Consider the following 18,240-nt stretch of genomic DNA (forward strand, 5'->3'; position numbering starts at 1 on the left):
ATCCGTATGTATGATTTATTTTATTTTTGGATATTATAGTTTCTATATTTTATAACTACAAATTATTTTCGTTAATGAGATTGTTTTTCTTCAATTTGTGTGGGAAATGCTTTGCCTTTGGTCTAGTCTGTGGCTTTGGTTATTTTATGGCCTAGTCTGACGCAGGGAGTCGTAACTGGGATGTGCGTGAACCCGAAAACTCGGGGAATACAGAATGTTGATTTTAAAAAGTCGTTAATTCTCGACGTTTTCTGCATTGTAAGTGTCTGAAACTTATCGGAGATTGTTAGTTTATATTCCAGAAATGCAAAAACAATCACTTAAGGTGAAAAAGACGTATATAATTCGAGATTTCCAGAGCTTCGGGACGAACTTTTCCCGTCTCGTAAATTTTTCTCTTCCCGAATGTAGGGATGTAAAAAATTTCCCGCCTCGATCCTCCGATCAAAAATATTCTGTCTCGCACACCCCTCCACGCTGGTGAAATCTGGAAAGCATGGAATGGCAGTGATATTTTGATCAATGAGCAGAGCACACAGCGTCAAGTTAAAGGTCTGTCTGCTCAATGAGCGAAAAACTTGCTCAGCAAGCATCTCTCAGATACTTGACGTGCTCCAGGTTTGCTCCGGTTGAACTTTTCTGGAGGCGTCCAATTTTATGTTGAGCGAAATCACGGTTTTCGCACCTTCTCAACAACCAGGTAGCACATCCAGCGTACGTTTGCTAAGTGCTTCTGCTTTGCTTGACTTAGAAAAGGATGGAAATTTAAGAGAGATTATTTACAAGTGGACAAGTAAGACGTAGATTGTTGTAAGGATGATTACTTTGACAGTAACAAATGGGCAAGCATTCGTTTGGAATGCAGAAGGTAAAATCAATTTATTCACCTAGGTGGTAAATTTCTCGTATCGGACAAACGGCTGAAATTTGCTAGTTCATTTAATTTGAATATTCGTACTTACGTATTCTGCATTGAGAAACATTGCTGAAAGTGGCATTTCGCTTATTTCACGGCAATAAGCTCTATTTGCGACATATCGAGTAAGTTTTCTTCGTTTCTTTTTGACTTCGGCAACACGCAAAATGGCGGTCACAGTTTCACTACCGTACTCGGCATGCAGTGTTTCCAGCCCACTGCACCCAAAAATACCTACGTAGCCCCACAAACCATTGACGCATAGCCCCACGAACCATTCATACATAGCCCCACGAACCATTTCCGGTAAGGTTAGGTTAGGTAGGGTCACTATAGGTTACAATAATTAAAAATTGGTTTCGAAAAAAATATGCATAGCCCCACACACCATTCTCGCATAGCCCCACGAACCATTGACGCATAGCCCCACGAACCATTGACACATAGCCCCATGAACCATTGACACATAGCCCCACAAACCATTTGCGGAAACGTACCTTTTTCTGTTACAAAAACACGGGTTTGGAAACACTGACCGGTATTACGTCATCAGACACAGGCTACATCCACCTGGAAGTAAATGGATGCAAGAGCTTTCGTGCATCGGTCACACATTTATATCGAAAAATGGATGATTTACCAGCAAAATTCAATGAACGAAGCGAGAAAACACCTCCCCGAACTTCCACAAGTCTAAAGAAACTGCATTCGGTAAGTAATTTCTCCTGTAAATTTGATGAAATCCGTTTGTCCGATACGAGAAATTTACCATTTTGGAGACTAGACTCTACGTCCTTATCTGCATGGTGATTGCTTCTTTCGTTCGCGGAGCTCTTTCGTGGTGCGGCAGACGGCATTGTACTATTATAGTATGGGGGTGACACCTATAAATCATATATTTCGCACTTTTTTTACATTGCTAACGTACTATTTTGGAATGCGGAACATTTCCTAAGGTGAAATAATGCATTTTTTAGTAAGATAATGTCTATTTCTTACATTTACGAGTACTTACTGTTACTTGTTATTTCGATTCTGTAACACACATTATGGCGACAGTGTACTGGTTCATCGCGCGTTGGGCGAGTGTTTTGTCGATTTGTGCAGTGTTGCATCCTCATTCACCGGAAAATACCAACTTTCGTGCCCGGATTTGAAATTCTGCTAATACGTTGCAAACCATTGACGTTAGACCCGATGCACGAAAGCTGTTCCCTTGATGTCCTTCTAATACGCGAACCAAATTTTTGTGTGCGTTTAATGACGTAACAACCGGTCAGTGTTTCCAAATACGGTTTTGTAACTGTGTAACAGTGGTAGAACGTAAATAAACGTGTGTTACTGTTCATCATTTCTGATTACGAACTTGCGACAACATGACGTGCACAGGATGCGTAGTGAAATTCCACGGCGTTGAAGATCCAGTAGAATTTCTAATTCACCATGGAACTGGAATGGCCCAAATATAAATTATCTTCAATTTAATTTTAATGCGAATACATGTTGTTTTCTGCGAAAATCTCTGTCCGACGTGCTGTTTCTGCTGTCGCCATTTGCTTTCTGCACGAGAGCACAATAGATGATGTAATCCCGTAGTCCGTGTTTTGAGTAGAACATGACGTGTCGAGTATTTTTATTTTTTTACTTTTTTTTTTAACTATGCTTGCCTAACCTAACTTAACCTAACCTTACCTTACGGAAAATGGTTTTTGGGGCTAACGTGAATGGTTTGGGGGCTAAAGTCAATGGTTTGTGGGACTAACGTCAATGGTTTGTGAGGCTAACGTCAATGGTTTGTGAGGTATTAGCATAATTTCAAATCCGGGCACGAAAGTAGGTATTTTATGGTGAACGAGGTTGTAACACTTCATAAATCTACAAAACACTCGCACAACGCACGATGAACCAGTACACTGTCGCCGTAATGTGTGTTACAGAATCGAAATAACAACTAACAGTAAGTACTCGTAAATGCAAGAAATAGACATTATCTTACTTAGAAATGCATTATTTCACCTTAGGAAATGTTCCGCATTCCAAAACAGTACGTTAGAAATTTAGAAAGGGCGAAATATATGATTTATTGGTGTCACCCCCATACTATAATAGTACCGTTAAAATTTGTGGTCGTAGTAATATCTGGAATGTATATTTCGTTTTTTCATCTTCTTGCAAAAAAAAAAAAATGGTGTGGTTGGAAACACTGACAGGGGGTTACGTCATCAAATGTACACAACATCTGGTTCACTTAGAGAAAGCAATTAAAAGCAACGGTAATTGTGAGTCTGAGAGATATTTTTCTTCAAAAATACATCAATTCTCGGTCAAATAGATTCCACGATGGAAGAAAATACCTCCACGAACTTTGAAAATGCTACAGAAACTCATTTCCGTAAGTTGTTTCTTCTGTAAAAATGAAGAAATCCGTTCGGCGGAGATCAAACAGTTACCCATATTTCCTTGACACTGTTTTTTCACTTCCAGTACTGCCATATTCTGTACTTGCCAACAGCCATTTGTTTACTATTGCATTTTTTATGAACGAATGCTTTTGTGGTTAGGCTAGGTGGGTGCGAATGATGAAGGAACACTTTAAGGTTGTGGGTAATACATATAGATGGATAGCAGACTTTACAACTAAAGACCCATGGTTCTATTTGTACACACTCCCATGGCAGGTCATAGTTTTCATCAATAGGTTAAGGACAGGACACATGCGTTCACCAGCACACCTAGCAAAAATACATATTAAAATTCAACAAAATTTCAAATGTAGTAATGAAAATCCTGATGCGCAACATTTCTTATAATGTCCAATTGGTCTCGCTACAGAACATGGGCTGCTTTTTCCCTCTACGTAGACGAACAAAATTTATATCCTCTGAAAGTACGTACATTCTGCTTCCATTTTCCGGTGTTACTTTTCCGATTACTATTATATTTTTGTGCGAAAAAATGTGGTTCCTGCTACTAAAAGCAATGCATTTCTCGGCTCATTTCTCCATTCGTTTGCGTGCATATTGTTTACGTACAGTTTCTTTCATTAATTCAGACGAGGAATGCCTACAAGGTTAGGTTAGGTTTCATTAGCATAAATACAATGAGAAATTATTATTTAGGCTAAGAGAACTAAACCTAGCTACCTACAAACGTAGCCATTTTTTTGCTTTCACTAGATTTGTGCAGTGCCACGATTTCAAGAGCGCCCATCCTGAATTCATATTTCTTGTTTTTTTTTTCAGAAATTACACATTTCCCCACCTTGAAAGTTACTTTTCCTGATTACTAACTTCAAACCATTACCATAAAATTAGGAATCACGTTCCTCCTAAGCAGCCCATATTCTACAGTCTTACCATCCAATTTTCTCACATCAAAGAATCACACTCTTTAAAGTTGTACAATGTTTGTAAATTTCATTTCCCTTATCACTCTCTTCCCTTCTATCAGAATTATCTCATCCACTAATATGGCTTCTGTATTCATATGCACGAACATGTAGGCCTAAAATATAAAATTATTTTTTATAAAATAACAGCAAAAGGATAAAAGTGATTTGTTTGTGATACTGATGAACTTGAGTGACTATCTACTAACTTCAGAAGAAAAGCATTAAAACAAATACAATAACAGCAACTGTGACCAAAGTCCACAGGATATTGTTGACAGGGTCATGTAAAAGAAGTAGTAGTTGGTGGGGCAGGTTTAGTTCTGTTAGCATTAAAATAATATCCCTCAATGCTTTGTAAAAAAGAAAAGTTCTAAATCACTTGTGCTCATTACTTTAAGGAAGATTTGAATTTCGTATGACAATGAAGCCAAATTCTTTCTTTTAGTCTTTCTGCTGGGAGAGTTTGAAGAAGGGCAATTCTCTGAAAAGTGAAACCATGATATTGAATAACAAAGTTCCAATATTAATTTTATATTCATGGTATTTAGGTAGATTATGATATAAACCATCACAAAAAACAAAAATAAACAGGTAAATATTTAGAAAATATTTATGAAAAAAAAAACATGTCAAGTTGAATGTCATTTTACAAGTAAAAATCTCTGAAACTTTACCTCAGGTACGGATACATGTTTATAGATATTTATAATTAGCTTATCTGAATTACTTTTATTTATCAAATATAGGGTTACTTAGCTGCATATTGAATACAGGAATTGCTGTTTTTATAAACTGCAAAATATTAACTTTTTCTTGTGGAGCAAGATTTTTGTATGGAAAAACATTTCCAAATTAAAATATACTTTCAATATACAGCATAAAGTACTGGATATGTAATTTATTACAATTTCATTCAAGCTACTGAAATACCAGTGCAAATGGTTTGCATGTCCCATGCATCACACTTCAAAGCAAAATATCTTGAAACTTGGAAGTGTCCTCTGGAATTAACTGGGAGAGGAGGCCTAATTTGTTTTTACAATTGGTCTGGGTGGGTAAACAACTTATCTGTCTTCAAAGCCCACTTCTAGTGGTTGGTATCACCTGACTTCAACCATTATCTCACATTCATCACAAACCCTTCTCGTAACTTCACCGGGATAGTGTTCGTCCTCATATCTTAGTATAACCTAGTCACCCATGCTATAGCCTGCACTCACATTCACATGAATTTCTAATTCAGGAGTTACAGCAGTCTCAATGGTATATAAACCTCTACCTGTAATTGGCTCAGCATCCATCCAACTTCTTTCTCGTTAAATTACATCTTCATTTATCAAAAGAATTTTAGTTTTGGGCAGGAGATTTCTAATTAGTTCTGAAAAATCTGTACAATTGACGCAGATTTACTTTTACTCATTCCATGAGTATGAACAAGTGATTTTCCTTGTCTGCCAATTCCATCCTCTACTCCCTTACCTTGTAAAGTTGCAAAAACAAGGCCATATATAATAATAAATAACAATAAGAAATTTCTTTATTAAGCGGGCGAGGTTCAACCTATAGGCTTCTGCCACCTAACCCTTGTCAATGTAATGTTAGGTATATAAGAAACTGCATGTGCAGCAGTAAGCTACAAGTAAAATAATACATATATACTTGTAAGAGATACACAAAATTAAATTAATACACAAAGTGATTAACTACAAATATAAAAGACAAAATAATAAGTAATAATAAAAGACAAAAGTAATACATAATAATAAGAATACAATTTCATGTAGTGACTTGATACCTTCAATATGTGCTGCGACTCTGCCATTGTTCCATTAACAGAATATATTTTTCTTTACCTCTGAAATTTACGGGGATCTCTATACATGCGATGTTTACAGACAATGCATTCCATGCTTTGGGAGCTGAGTTAGGAGTTGTATTTACATAGTTAGCACATTTTTACTACATATAAATCCATCCCATACTTATGACTAGAGCCCAGATTTTAGGCAAAGTGCCTATTCGTTTCCGACGCGGGTAGACAAAACTTTAACACAAAAGTACACCAATCCGAAGGTTCTTAACATTCTGAACCATATTTTATGTTGCCTTTTTTTGCCTATTTCCCCTTACTTCAAACATTTTTGCCTCTTTTGTCATTCCGACAAGGCATTTTTTTAAAATTATATGTGTGAGAAAGCTGTGAACCACGGGAAGAAATATTTCATATCTCAACGCGTGTTGTCAGAGGAACATAAATCAGCTGCAAGTAGGAAGATCGGACAGAAGAAAGTGCGAATGAAAAGCAACTAAATTAGATTTTTAAAAGGAGCCATTTTGCTGGGCATCGTAAATATTGAAAGTAAAATCCGAATTGTTTACCCTACGTAACAACAGCTCAAAAATATTTACTAATTTTAGATTAATTTGTAAATACATTTTTAAAAATTTAAGAAGAATTTAAGTCCTCTTCAATTTTCACTGCCTCTTTCTGAAACTTGATTGCCTTTTTTTCAATTTTTCGCTGCCTTTTTGCCTGCCTTTTTTAATACTTTTCTGTGCCTGTACATCCGGGCTCTACTTATGACACATTATATTAAATATCTAACTTTTTTATAGTCTTAATAATATTAATAGTAGTAATTGTTGTAAAACAAATCATCTGTTAATTTCATGAATTGCTCATTTGCTCCTTGTAGACTGGCTGGACCTTCGTGAAACACACCGTATTGTTGGAGATCTGATAGGATGTTTGGCTCACTTACCTCGTCAGGAGACATTTGCAGGGCTCCCATTGGCTCTTCTTCCTGAGGAAGCCACACTGCTGGTTGAGAAGAGCTTAGCCCGATTGGTTAGATATCCTTCCCTGTCCAGGGCTCCAGAAGAAGGTGTGAAGGTTGAGTTTGAAAAACTCAGGGACTCATTTTATGTGGATCAGGTATTGCTGCTTCCTACATACTTTTTATGCTTATAATAAGTCTCAACATGCTATTAAATTTGTGCAGATGTGAGAACTGTTGAAAAAAAAACAGTATTCACAGATCAATATCTATTCATTTTCGTTAATTTTTTTAGTACAAAATCGACACTGTTTTGTATATAGTATATTGTATATACAGGGTGTTGCAAAATACCTGTTACAACGCTTGGGAGGTGATTCGACAAGTAAAAACAAGGAAAAAATGCCATGTGAAAAAATGTCGAAATCGGCACCGTTTTCGAGTGACAGGCGTGCGAAAATCGCCTCACACCATGTTTATGGCACAATAACTCAAGAAGGAAGAAAGATATCAATGTCGGAATAAAATAATACAAACAAAATCGTACCTGGCGAATACAATGGTGCATCAATTGAGGCCCAGTGTAAATTGCGCAAGGGTACTCTCAAAGAAAGTGGAGAATCCCCTGATGGAAAATACAAGAAATTTACTACTATCTTCAACATAATGTTGAGATCGGAATGTAGCCAGTAAAAAATGGCGACGTATGTCCACATTGCGGTACGAAGGAGAAAAGAAACCAATTTGTCGCATGTCTCACTACTGCTGGGACACCATCCCAAATGGAAAAAAATACGGGAAAATCATAAAAAAACGTTTTCAATCCCTTAATGTTGACACACTACTTTGCAGTACGAAAAACAAATGCAGGCTGTACATACGTATACTACAAGAGAGCTCCCCGAAGAAAGTGGGTAATCCTCGAAGGAATGAAGACGGAGAATGGCGAGAAAACGCACACAATGGCATGTAACATTTCCAGGCACAGCATCTGGAAGGGATTACATTGAGAAGCGCACAACCTCCGCACATGCAGATCAAGGGTATGACGTACAGCGATATCCAGCATCTTCACTCGCACGTTTCACTAAAGGACACTATGCGGTGCTAATAGGGGCTCACAAACACCGGTATACTCAGAGACTTTGTTGAAAATGTCCGCCATTGACTTCAAGACAAAGATGACATCGGCGAAGCACTGATTGTCTGGTACGCGCAAATTCCTCTTTCATGTCAACAATTGTCCCAGCAGCGGCACTAACACGAGCGACGAGATCCTCAGCACTTTCCAAGGGGGTTTCATACACGAGCCTTTTCATTTCTCCCCACACTAAGAAATCCAGTGGTGTGGGGTCGGGGGAACGAGGTGGCCACTGTAAAGGTCCACCCCTGCCAATCCAACGATCGCCGAAAATATCGTTGAGTAAGGCCCTGGCTCCCCGGTCGAAATGTGCGGGGGCGCCGTCGTGTTGAAACCAGTTATGTTGTCTACCTGCCAGTGGCACGTTTTCCAAAAGTTCAGGCAATACGTCATGTAGAAACACCCGATAATTCCCACCACACAAAGTAAAGGGCAAAATGTACGGGCCTATCAAGTGGTCACCTACTATGCCACACCACACATTCACTGCGAACCTATGTTGATGATGGCGCACAATGATTGCATGCGGATTGTCCATATCCCAGACGTGGCTGTTGTGGCTATTGAACATGCCGTCCCTGGTGAATATTGCCTCAACGGTCCACAAAACTCTTGTTGGGAAATCTGGAATGGCAAGAGTTTGTTGCACGTACCATTGGCAGAAATCCAAGCGTAGGGGAAAGTCCGTGGGCAGTATGTGGTGCACCTTATGCAATTTGTATGGGTGCAATCCCTCCGCCTGAAGAACGCGGAACACGTTGCTATGGTGGGTTTGTTGAGTACGAGCAATGACACGTGTGCTGGTGTCAGGACGGTCTCGTATCGCGTCCAACACGTCCTCTTCAAATTGCACAGTGCGGGGTCTTCCACAATCCCACCTATGGGGTACAGTTTCACGCAGTCGAGCATCAAGTCTTTGAAAGAGTGCATGTGCTGGTAACCGCCTATTGGAAAAACGTTCGTGATACGAACGCCGTGCTTCACGGCTGTTTCGGTTTGCCTCTCCATAAACGAGATGCATATCAGTAAGCTCGTGGGTAGAGTACTCCACCATTGTCCTGTTCGAGAATTGCCCAGCAACAGGGTCACTTTCCCCCCGAGTGACGGATCACAACTACCGTGATTAGCACCCACGTAATGTCACACAGGTATCCACGCAGTTGTTGCAAACAGACAAAGAACACGGGAATACGTACTCTACGTACAATATTCCTTGGCGCAATTCAACCATACACACACGCCAGACTAAACTCCACGCTGCGAGACGCAGAACAAGACAGGAAAAACAACGGTCGACTACACTCTCTACGTAGTATCCACCAACACTAATACATAACAGGTGACCTACACTCACAGCGCCTCTAGTGGGGCTTTCTGTATCAATTAGCTGAAATCAATCTGAGCGAAATTTGATGGCATAGCGTCATTTTTGAGTAAATTTCCTATTTCCCGAGTGTGGGACGGTGTCCCAGCAGTAGTGGGACATGTGGACATACGTCGGCATTTTTTACTGTCTACATTTCGATCTCAACATTATGTAGAAAATAGTAGTAAATTTCTTGTATTTCCATCAGGGGATTCCCCACTTTCTTTGAGAGTCCCCTTGCGCAATTTACACTGGGCCTCAATTGATGCACCATTGTATTCGTCAGGCACGACTTTCTTTGTATTCTTTTAATCCGACATTGATATATTTCTTCCTTCTTGAGTTATTGTACTTTACACATGGTGTGAGGCGATTTTCGCACGCCTGTCACTCGCAAACGGTGCCGATTTCGACATTTTTTCACATGGCATTTTTTCCTTGTTTTTACTTGTCGAATCACCTCCCAAGCGTTGTAACAGGTATTTTGCAACACCCTGTATATAAGATGAGCAGGTGTGTTTATTCAAGGCTAGCTAGTCTATCTCCGAAGCCCAGATTAAATACAGGAAATAATCGACTAGCAAATGTGACTGATGCTTCACCCTCAAATAACGACCAGGGGGGGAAAATGATAGTTTATGGGTACCTTTACTTTAGATCATCACCAGCGCAGACTGGATCACCAGGCTTCATCCTGAAGATTCTTTTCTTCCAACCACTTCCCGAGGCTATGTTCGCTGAAGACTCCTGTCTTCATTCTTGCCAGCGGTAGAACCTCACGGCGATGCCAATTGTACAAAACTCGCTACCCAGCATGGGAATTTTCCCAAGAAAGGGAAATTTTGAAATGAAACTACTATTACAGGAATGGGAAAAAGGTGACATGTGATAGGAAAATTTTCCCCTGGACCAAAACAACACTGTCCCATCAAACACATGCAGAAGCGACAGGCTGCTGACTGTCAACCAACCATGCTTTACGATGGTGACTATGTTTTCAACCCCTCTGCTGCTTTGTTTATGACTGGGGTAGACTGACTGGCCGGGGATGACAAAGGGCAGGTCATTTCTCAACTGGAAATCACGTTGAAGGAAGTTTAAGAAAATTATGTTTCTTACTGTGTGGACTTTATTTAGTGTATTGAGTGAGTGAAGTATGTATGTTTTGAATGTTCTGTGCTGCATCGTGTAGTGAACGAAAATGAGTGACATAGGGTCAATCCATATGAAGTCATACAACATGGTTGCTTGACCATTTTTTAAAAAAATGTAATTTTTGTGTGGTGTGAGCCTCATATCTTGACAGTTCAGAACCACTGTTATTTTATTTTTACTATCACCGATTTGAAGATGGTGGGCATTTTCTTATAATGGCGCACGTCATTTTCTCCATTCGTAAGCATCAGCGGCAACTTTTTTATCTCAGATCTGGTAAGTCCTACAACAATGAGACAAAATCTGTGATGTTAAGCACATTATAGGCTACAATTATATTTCTGTGTAATTTTCTAAATATTATTCCTTCATAATAAATTTTAAGGTCAAAATTGTGTATTTTAATCGCTCAAAAGACATTTTCGGACATTGTTTTTGGGGGGAAGGTAGTTTGTTTGACACTTGAATTTTTTTTGTGCAAGTACCTGTGTACCAATAGAGTATGTCAAAATTATTTGAAGCTTGAGACTTTAATATTTTTTTCTACAGCGTCATAAACATATACTTTTTGTTAAAAAATTCCAAGTTCAGGGTTAAATATCTCTGGTGGGCAGTTGTTTAAAAATCTGAAATTTGTACACAATACAGTACTCCATGATAAGTAACTTCAGTAAAAATTTTGAGTTTGAGATTCAATTGGTTTAAGAGATAAAAAACTCTTGAAAAATTCAATATTTTGCATTAAATATGGCATGTCTAATTTCATTTTTTATTAACATTTTATGTTAAAATTTTGTAAACTGTAATTTGGAATGTCAATCAACAACATTACAATCCTGAAATGGATCTACAATAAAGTATATATACGAGGGCATGCTGAAAAGTAAAGCTTCCTATGTTTTTATTTTCTTTGTTACCTTGTAAACGCATTTTGGATTTTGAGCAACCATACATTGCACTTATAAGACTTTCCTGCTTCTCCATTCAAGGTTTCAAACTTCTATCGCCAGGGGGTGCTGAACTATTTTGAGGAAAGTGGCAGCATGTAACCATGCAATGTTGGTGAAGCGCCTGAAGTAGCGTGCAGTGATCTAGTTTCTAACCGCAGAAAATGTGCTACAAATTGACATTAATCTGAGACTGAGGGAATTTTATGGGGATGAATGTGTTAGACATCAGTACTGTCCGATCTTGGGCTGTTCATTTTCGTAAAGAAAACCCAAGCTGAACATGATTCCGATGAGCTCCATCAGTTGCAGTTCATGGCCTTTCACTCCAATCTCTCACATAGCTGAGATTTTTTCAGCTGTGGGTTTTCTTTAAGAGCATGATAAACTCAAGATCACGCAGTACTGATGTCTAACACATTCATCCCCATAAAATGCCCTCAGTCTCAGATGAATGTCAATTTATAGCACATTTTCTGCAGTTATAAACTCTATCACTGCACGCTACTTCAGGCCCTTCACCAACATTGCATGGTTACATGCTGCCATTTTCCTCAATAGTTCAGCACCCCCTGGCGATAGAAGTTTGAAACCTTGAATGGAGAAGCAGGAAAGTCTTATAAGTGCAATGTATGGTTGCTCAATATCCAAAATGCTTTTACAAGGTAACAAAGAAAATAAAAACATAGGAAGCTTTGCTTTTCAGCATGCCCTCGTATATATACTTTATTGTAGCTCCATTTCATGATTGTAATGTTGTTGATCGACATTCCAAATTACAGTTTGCAAAATTTTAACACAAAATGTTAATAAGAAATGAAATTAGGCATGCCATATTTAATGCAAAATATTGAATTTTTCACGAGTTTTTTATCTCTTAAACCAATTGAATCTCAAATTCAAAATTTTTACTGAAGTTACTTATCATGGAGTACTGTATTGTGTACAAATTTCAGATTTTTAAACAACTGCCCACCAGAGATATTTAACCCTGAACTTGGAATTTTTTAACAAAAAGTATATGTTTATGACGCTGTAAAAAAAAATATTAAAGTCTCAAGCTTCAAATAATTTTGACATACTCTATTGGTACACAGGTACTTGCACAAAAAAATTCAAGTGTCAAGCAAACTACCTTCCCCCCAAAACCAATGTCCGAAAATGTCATTTTGAGCGATTAAAATACACAATTTTGACCTTAAAATTTATTATGAAGGAATAATATTTAGAAAATTACACAGAAATATAATTGTAGCCTATAATGTGCTTAACATCACAGATTTTGTCTCATTGTTGTAGGACTTACCAGATCTGAGATAAAAAAGTTGCCGCTGATGCTTACGAATGGAGAAAATGACGTGCTCCATTATAAGAAAATGCCCACCATCTTCAAATCGGTGATAGTAAAAATAAAATAACAGTGGTTCTGAACTGTCAAGATATGAGGCTCACACCACACAAAAAATATTTTTTTAAAAAAAATGGTCGAGCAACCATTTTGTATGACTTCATATGGATTGACCCCATAGTAATTAACAAACTATTGCCGAGACAATTAACTCAACTTTTGCACGAGGATAAGCTTCAAATCATGAAGATATGCAGGCAGACCTGTGGCATCCCAAAGACGAGAAGAATGGATTTGATTTGTTATTTAGCATTGCTTTTCTGTCACTGTAGCTAATCGCGACGATGAGTATAAGTGACAATACAATGAAATTGATGAAGGGACATTCACAAAGAATACCCACGTCCATGCCTGGATTTGAACCCTGGACCCCTGCCATCGTAGTATGCTGTACTAATAACCATTTTACCACAGAGGTGGCTGAGAGAAGAACGGAGTTCCTGTTCAAATTAAATATTCAAGTTAAGAAGTTCATTCTATTTTTTATTCTCGCACGTAGGCCTACATAAATATTTCTCAATATGGGCCTCTATATTTTATAAATAACCATGAAATATTTGAAATCCTATGATATGAAGAGATAACCCAGGTTTTGAACCCAGCATGCGCCACTGAAGATGAGGTATATTCACCACATGAAAAATAAAACATTTATTTGGCCTTTGGCACACAAGAGCCACCCTTGCCTGTATAGCCTCTCCAGATGAGCCCTTTTTAGGCACGTGGTTTTCAAACTTGATGCAAAGTACCAAAGAAAAATAAATAAATTCTTAGCTCAAGAACTAATTGTCGTAGAGAAATATTATACATTTTTTTATGACAGTGCTTTTACTGAAGGTAAAATTTCCCAATAATAAAAGTTAAAGGAGGAAGAAGAAAATTTCTATTCAGCATGCCCCTATGACCACCGTAATAGACCAATGAAGCATGTAGCAGTGGAACATTCTTACAATCATGCAAAGTTGTGTTTAAAATAGGAAAGAACATTAACAATGTATAGGAGTAGCAGTTTGCCACATTATGGAAAAATGGGTCATGTTTTGAACTATGTTCAACTACGTACAATACATTTCCTCATTATGGGTGGTTTGGTAGATAATTATTAAGAGTAATACATATATTACTCATTTGTTCCATTGTTATGTGCTATTTATGCAATAATTGTTGTGATTTTTTATATAAAATAATTCTTTGTCCATCATTAGTCAATACTTGCTTCCCTCTCCCTACCCAACAGCCATTTACTATTGAGTTTCCCTTCTCATTGTGAATTCAATATTCTAAAACTTGCTAAAGTGGGATTCTAAATGTGTGTGATCTTCTTCCAAACATGTCCATGTATTAATTGCCTTAATGATTTGACCTGAAAATTTTTGCTTCCAAGATCTGTGGTGTGTATTATGCATGGAGTAATTCAGATAGCGAACATAAAACCGTACAGGGCCGATCCATGATTTTGTGACACTTGCATTGATTTTTCATGTTTAAGAAACCCTATCATGTTATATATCACTGTAAAGCTTAAATCCTGTAGTTTCTGAACATGGCAACAGTATTCCATTCAAGATGGAGCCACTAATGTGCAATGCGATTGAAAATAACTCATCACAAATGGAAGGAACGTTCTAATTTTTATTGTACTTTGGATGAAAGAAAAGATAAGGAAAAAGAAAATAATAATTAAAATGTATTACTGGCCAAATACTATGACATATTCCGAGTGTGTAAATGCATTTTTGGAAGAAATCTTGTGCTGCTAACTGCTAGTATTAGGTCCTGAATGTGCCTCTTATAAATGTTACTTTAGTCATGGAAAATATATACATTTGAAGTTTTTTAGAAAAAAGTAAAGAGGAAATGAGAAAAACCATCTATAAAATTTTAAGGGCCATTTCCTGTGATTTTTCACTTTGTAATGTATGTTCTGCAACACCAAGAAAATCAGTGCTGTTCTGGGTGACTTCAAGCATGCACCTTCCGTGTATCACTGGTATTTGTTGGGCGAGAAATAATAGACAATAACTTCCTGAGCACTTCAAATCCAGAGTGTAATTTTGATCTTGCTTTCTACTATTACAGAATAAATAAAGTGGTTAAAGAGTGAAAGCTTTGGGATGCTAAACACTGTGGAGGGGGAGCGGGTGTGGGTTGGTGGCTTATTGTTTACACAAGAGGATATTCTCCTCTTGACAGCTACGTCGCCGCTCAGCGTTTTTGTAAAATGCCTTTACAGCAAAACCGCGTTGTTCACGGGTCCACGATGCCATTTCGACTGAACACCGATATCAGTGTCAATGGCAAAGTTTTGTTGTCCAGATGGCACCACTCCCGTTTTCTGATTCCTTACGTAACTTGCTATTTCCAGGGTTGCCAAATCGCCCATTTCACTGCCGCACCTGTTAGAATTGTAAGAATTTTCTGGAAGAGCAACGACTGTGCACAATTGAAAGAAAGTAACATTATTTTAAATTCTTTTTTGTGAAAACTTTTTCATGTTTTTTTTTCCTTCTCACAACACGCGTCATATGCATAACAGGTTGTATAACTACCAGGATAAATGGTGTTACCGTATCCTAGGAATCTTTGTGTCCGTTTGAGCTCCGTTTAAGCTGAAAATTGGTGCAAATTCCAATAACGACCCCTTCGAAATAACGGCCCTTTTCCCAGGAACTGTGAAAGGTCATTGTATCGAGAGTTGACTGTATGCATTTTGCACCATCTTTTTACTTGTTCTTGTAATAGCAATTATCATTAAGAAAACTAAGAGTATTGTGAGCTGATCTCCCGGGTCCAAATACCAGAGTGGGCATGGATGTTCTTTCTGAGTGTCCCTTCATTGATTTCACATATCGTCACTGATCCTCATTGTTGTGGTTAGTAAGTATGACATGAAAGTGACGAAAAATATCCAAATCAATTGATTAAAGTATTATGAATAATAATATGCCCATTAAAAAGTAAAGAAAGTAAAATGCTCCCCTGTGCTTTGTACCAAGCAATGGAGGCATATAGGGGGTGTGAAGTTAGGGCCCTACACTTTCTTATTATGGCAGAAGAAGGGGGTGATGGAATAAGCATGACACCCCTGGCTGCCTTTACCCCCCAGAGTTTCCTCCATGTACCCACTTTATACAACGCTGCATTTGCGCCGGAGCAACTTGAACGGATGGAAAAAATCCCGGTTCTCCCCCGCCAGAGATTCAATCCAGGTTTCTCACATGGTAATTAGATGTCATAACGACTGAGCTACCGTGGTTCATAATAAGATGCACATTATTATTATTATTATTATTATTATTATGTGACACAATTGGCTATTGTGAAGTATCCTTGATGAAATATGTTTCCAGGTACACACCTTAATGGATATTTTTGCTTAGTGACTATATCGTTCCACCAAGAGTGGCATGCTTGTGGACCATTTGTCGACCAAAATTTTTTTCATGTGTTTCCTCTTTATCACGTGACCAAATTTGTACCTATCGTGGTGGAAGAGCACGTGTATTCTAGAAATTAATCAATTGCTTTTGTCAGAGAGGATTATTTTCCAGAATATCCATTTCAGTGAAGGAAGAGGGTTAAGAAATTATTGCAGTCATAATTTGAAGTTTTGTGACCAGCACAATGCTGTTCTGTGATTTGTTTCAAACAGGTGTCATGTGCATCACTTGTGGATTTGAAAATGAAGAATCATGGGAAAAGTAATGATGTGATATTCTTCTGGAATGTATTCTTGGTTAACAACTAGCAATACTCAGTAGGAAACAAAGGACTTTTTCAAACTCCAATTGTTAGTTATAGTACCTTGAATACGTAATGTGGAAAAAAACCAAAGAAACTGGTTCCCAAGGCAGATGACAACATAGATGGCAGTGTGATCAGTATCGCAACTAATTTTCTTATGAAAGTAATGTGGTTTAGTTAGTTTAATAATATATTGTGTAGATTTGTTTGTCTTGAAAGGTGCTAAGTGAATTGATGGAAACAGTTATATTTGTGGAGTGATTTGCAGTCACGAAATGGCATTAATTTGGAAAGAAAAGTAAAATAAAATAAATAATTAGCATGCGCAAGGCAAGAAGAAACATTGCAATGTGATTCCGGACGTCAGGTGTTGGATTGTGTACTAGAGTTTATTTTTCTATGTTATTAGAATATAAATACATAGTATCCTGAGAGATATTTCATACTGAGGCGACAAACCACAAGTCTTGCTTGGAAGTGAGCAGTCTGCAATCAATGCAGCCTTTCGAATTGTAGGGAACAACTCTGACTGCACCATTTCCTCAAGGAGATATTAGTCCAAAGTGGCATGTGACAAACAATATGGGGATTTCACACCAAAGTGACATGGGTTCTTTGGTCCAATGCAGCTTTCAGACTGAGGCAACATGCGACACATGTCGCTTGGAAACTAACCAATCAAGAGCAACACTTCACACCGTAGCGACATGACAGGCAACACAGGCCAGCATATGGTTGGTGAAATCCTCAAGCAGGGTGGCGACAGACCTGGAAAACCGGGAAAAGTCAGGGAATTTGAGGTGTCTAAAAAAGTCAGGGAAATGTCAGGGAATTTAGTCTTCATTGACCTTTTTTTTAATATTTATTTATTTAAAGATATCGTTATGGAACTCTGCACGGGAACAGGAAATCTCGTTCATAAATTTCGGCCTCAACTTTTAGGCAACACAACCACGGCGCCAGAAACCAGTGATGGCAGAAAGGGGGGGGGGGGGAGAGAGAGAGAGAGAGAGAGAGAAATTTCTCTCGGCGGGAATTTTAAATTCGAACACTCTTTGAAGGAAAATTGTTATAACTTGGGCACTATGGGAAGAATCTACTTCGGATAACTTTTGTTTTACAGCTAAAACATCAGCGCATGCAACCGTGTACAAGTCAGAACACCGGACCGAGGAAGGGGGGCTTGGGGGTGCACGTCCCCCAAATTTCAATGGAAAAAACATAAAAATCTGGAGTTTGCCCCCTCTTCTCTCACTATTTTGGTGATAATGGTGATAAGGCGCGAAATTTAGAATTCTTTTCAAAGAATGGACATTTATCATTTTTTAAATTGTTTTTTTTTTTTTACGAAAAATAGGTAATTTGCATTTTTGGAGGAAAATTGTTATAACTCGG

At 38.1% G+C, this 18,240-nt stretch overlaps 1 protein-coding gene across 1 annotated transcript in view; it reads left to right on the forward strand.

The window, feature by feature from the left end:
• The first annotated feature begins 701 nt into the window (after positions 1-701).
• Positions 702-18,240, forward strand: part of Tsen34 (tRNA splicing endonuclease subunit 34) — a 41,184-nt gene continuing 23,645 nt past the window's right edge. The window contains exons 1-2 of the mRNA XM_083133926.1: positions 702-868; positions 7,004-7,242. Of these exons, the coding sequence (XP_082990052.1) occupies positions 817-868; positions 7,004-7,242 (291 nt within the window). The 5' untranslated portion in view covers positions 702-816. The remainder of the gene's footprint in view (positions 869-7,003; positions 7,243-18,240) is intronic.

The sequence above is a fragment of the Lepisma saccharinum genome, chromosome 13 (assembly GCF_977018435.1).
Source record: "Lepisma saccharinum chromosome 13, izLepSacc3.1, whole genome shotgun sequence".
Classification (NCBI taxonomy): Eukaryota; Metazoa; Arthropoda; class Insecta; order Zygentoma; family Lepismatidae; genus Lepisma; species Lepisma saccharinum.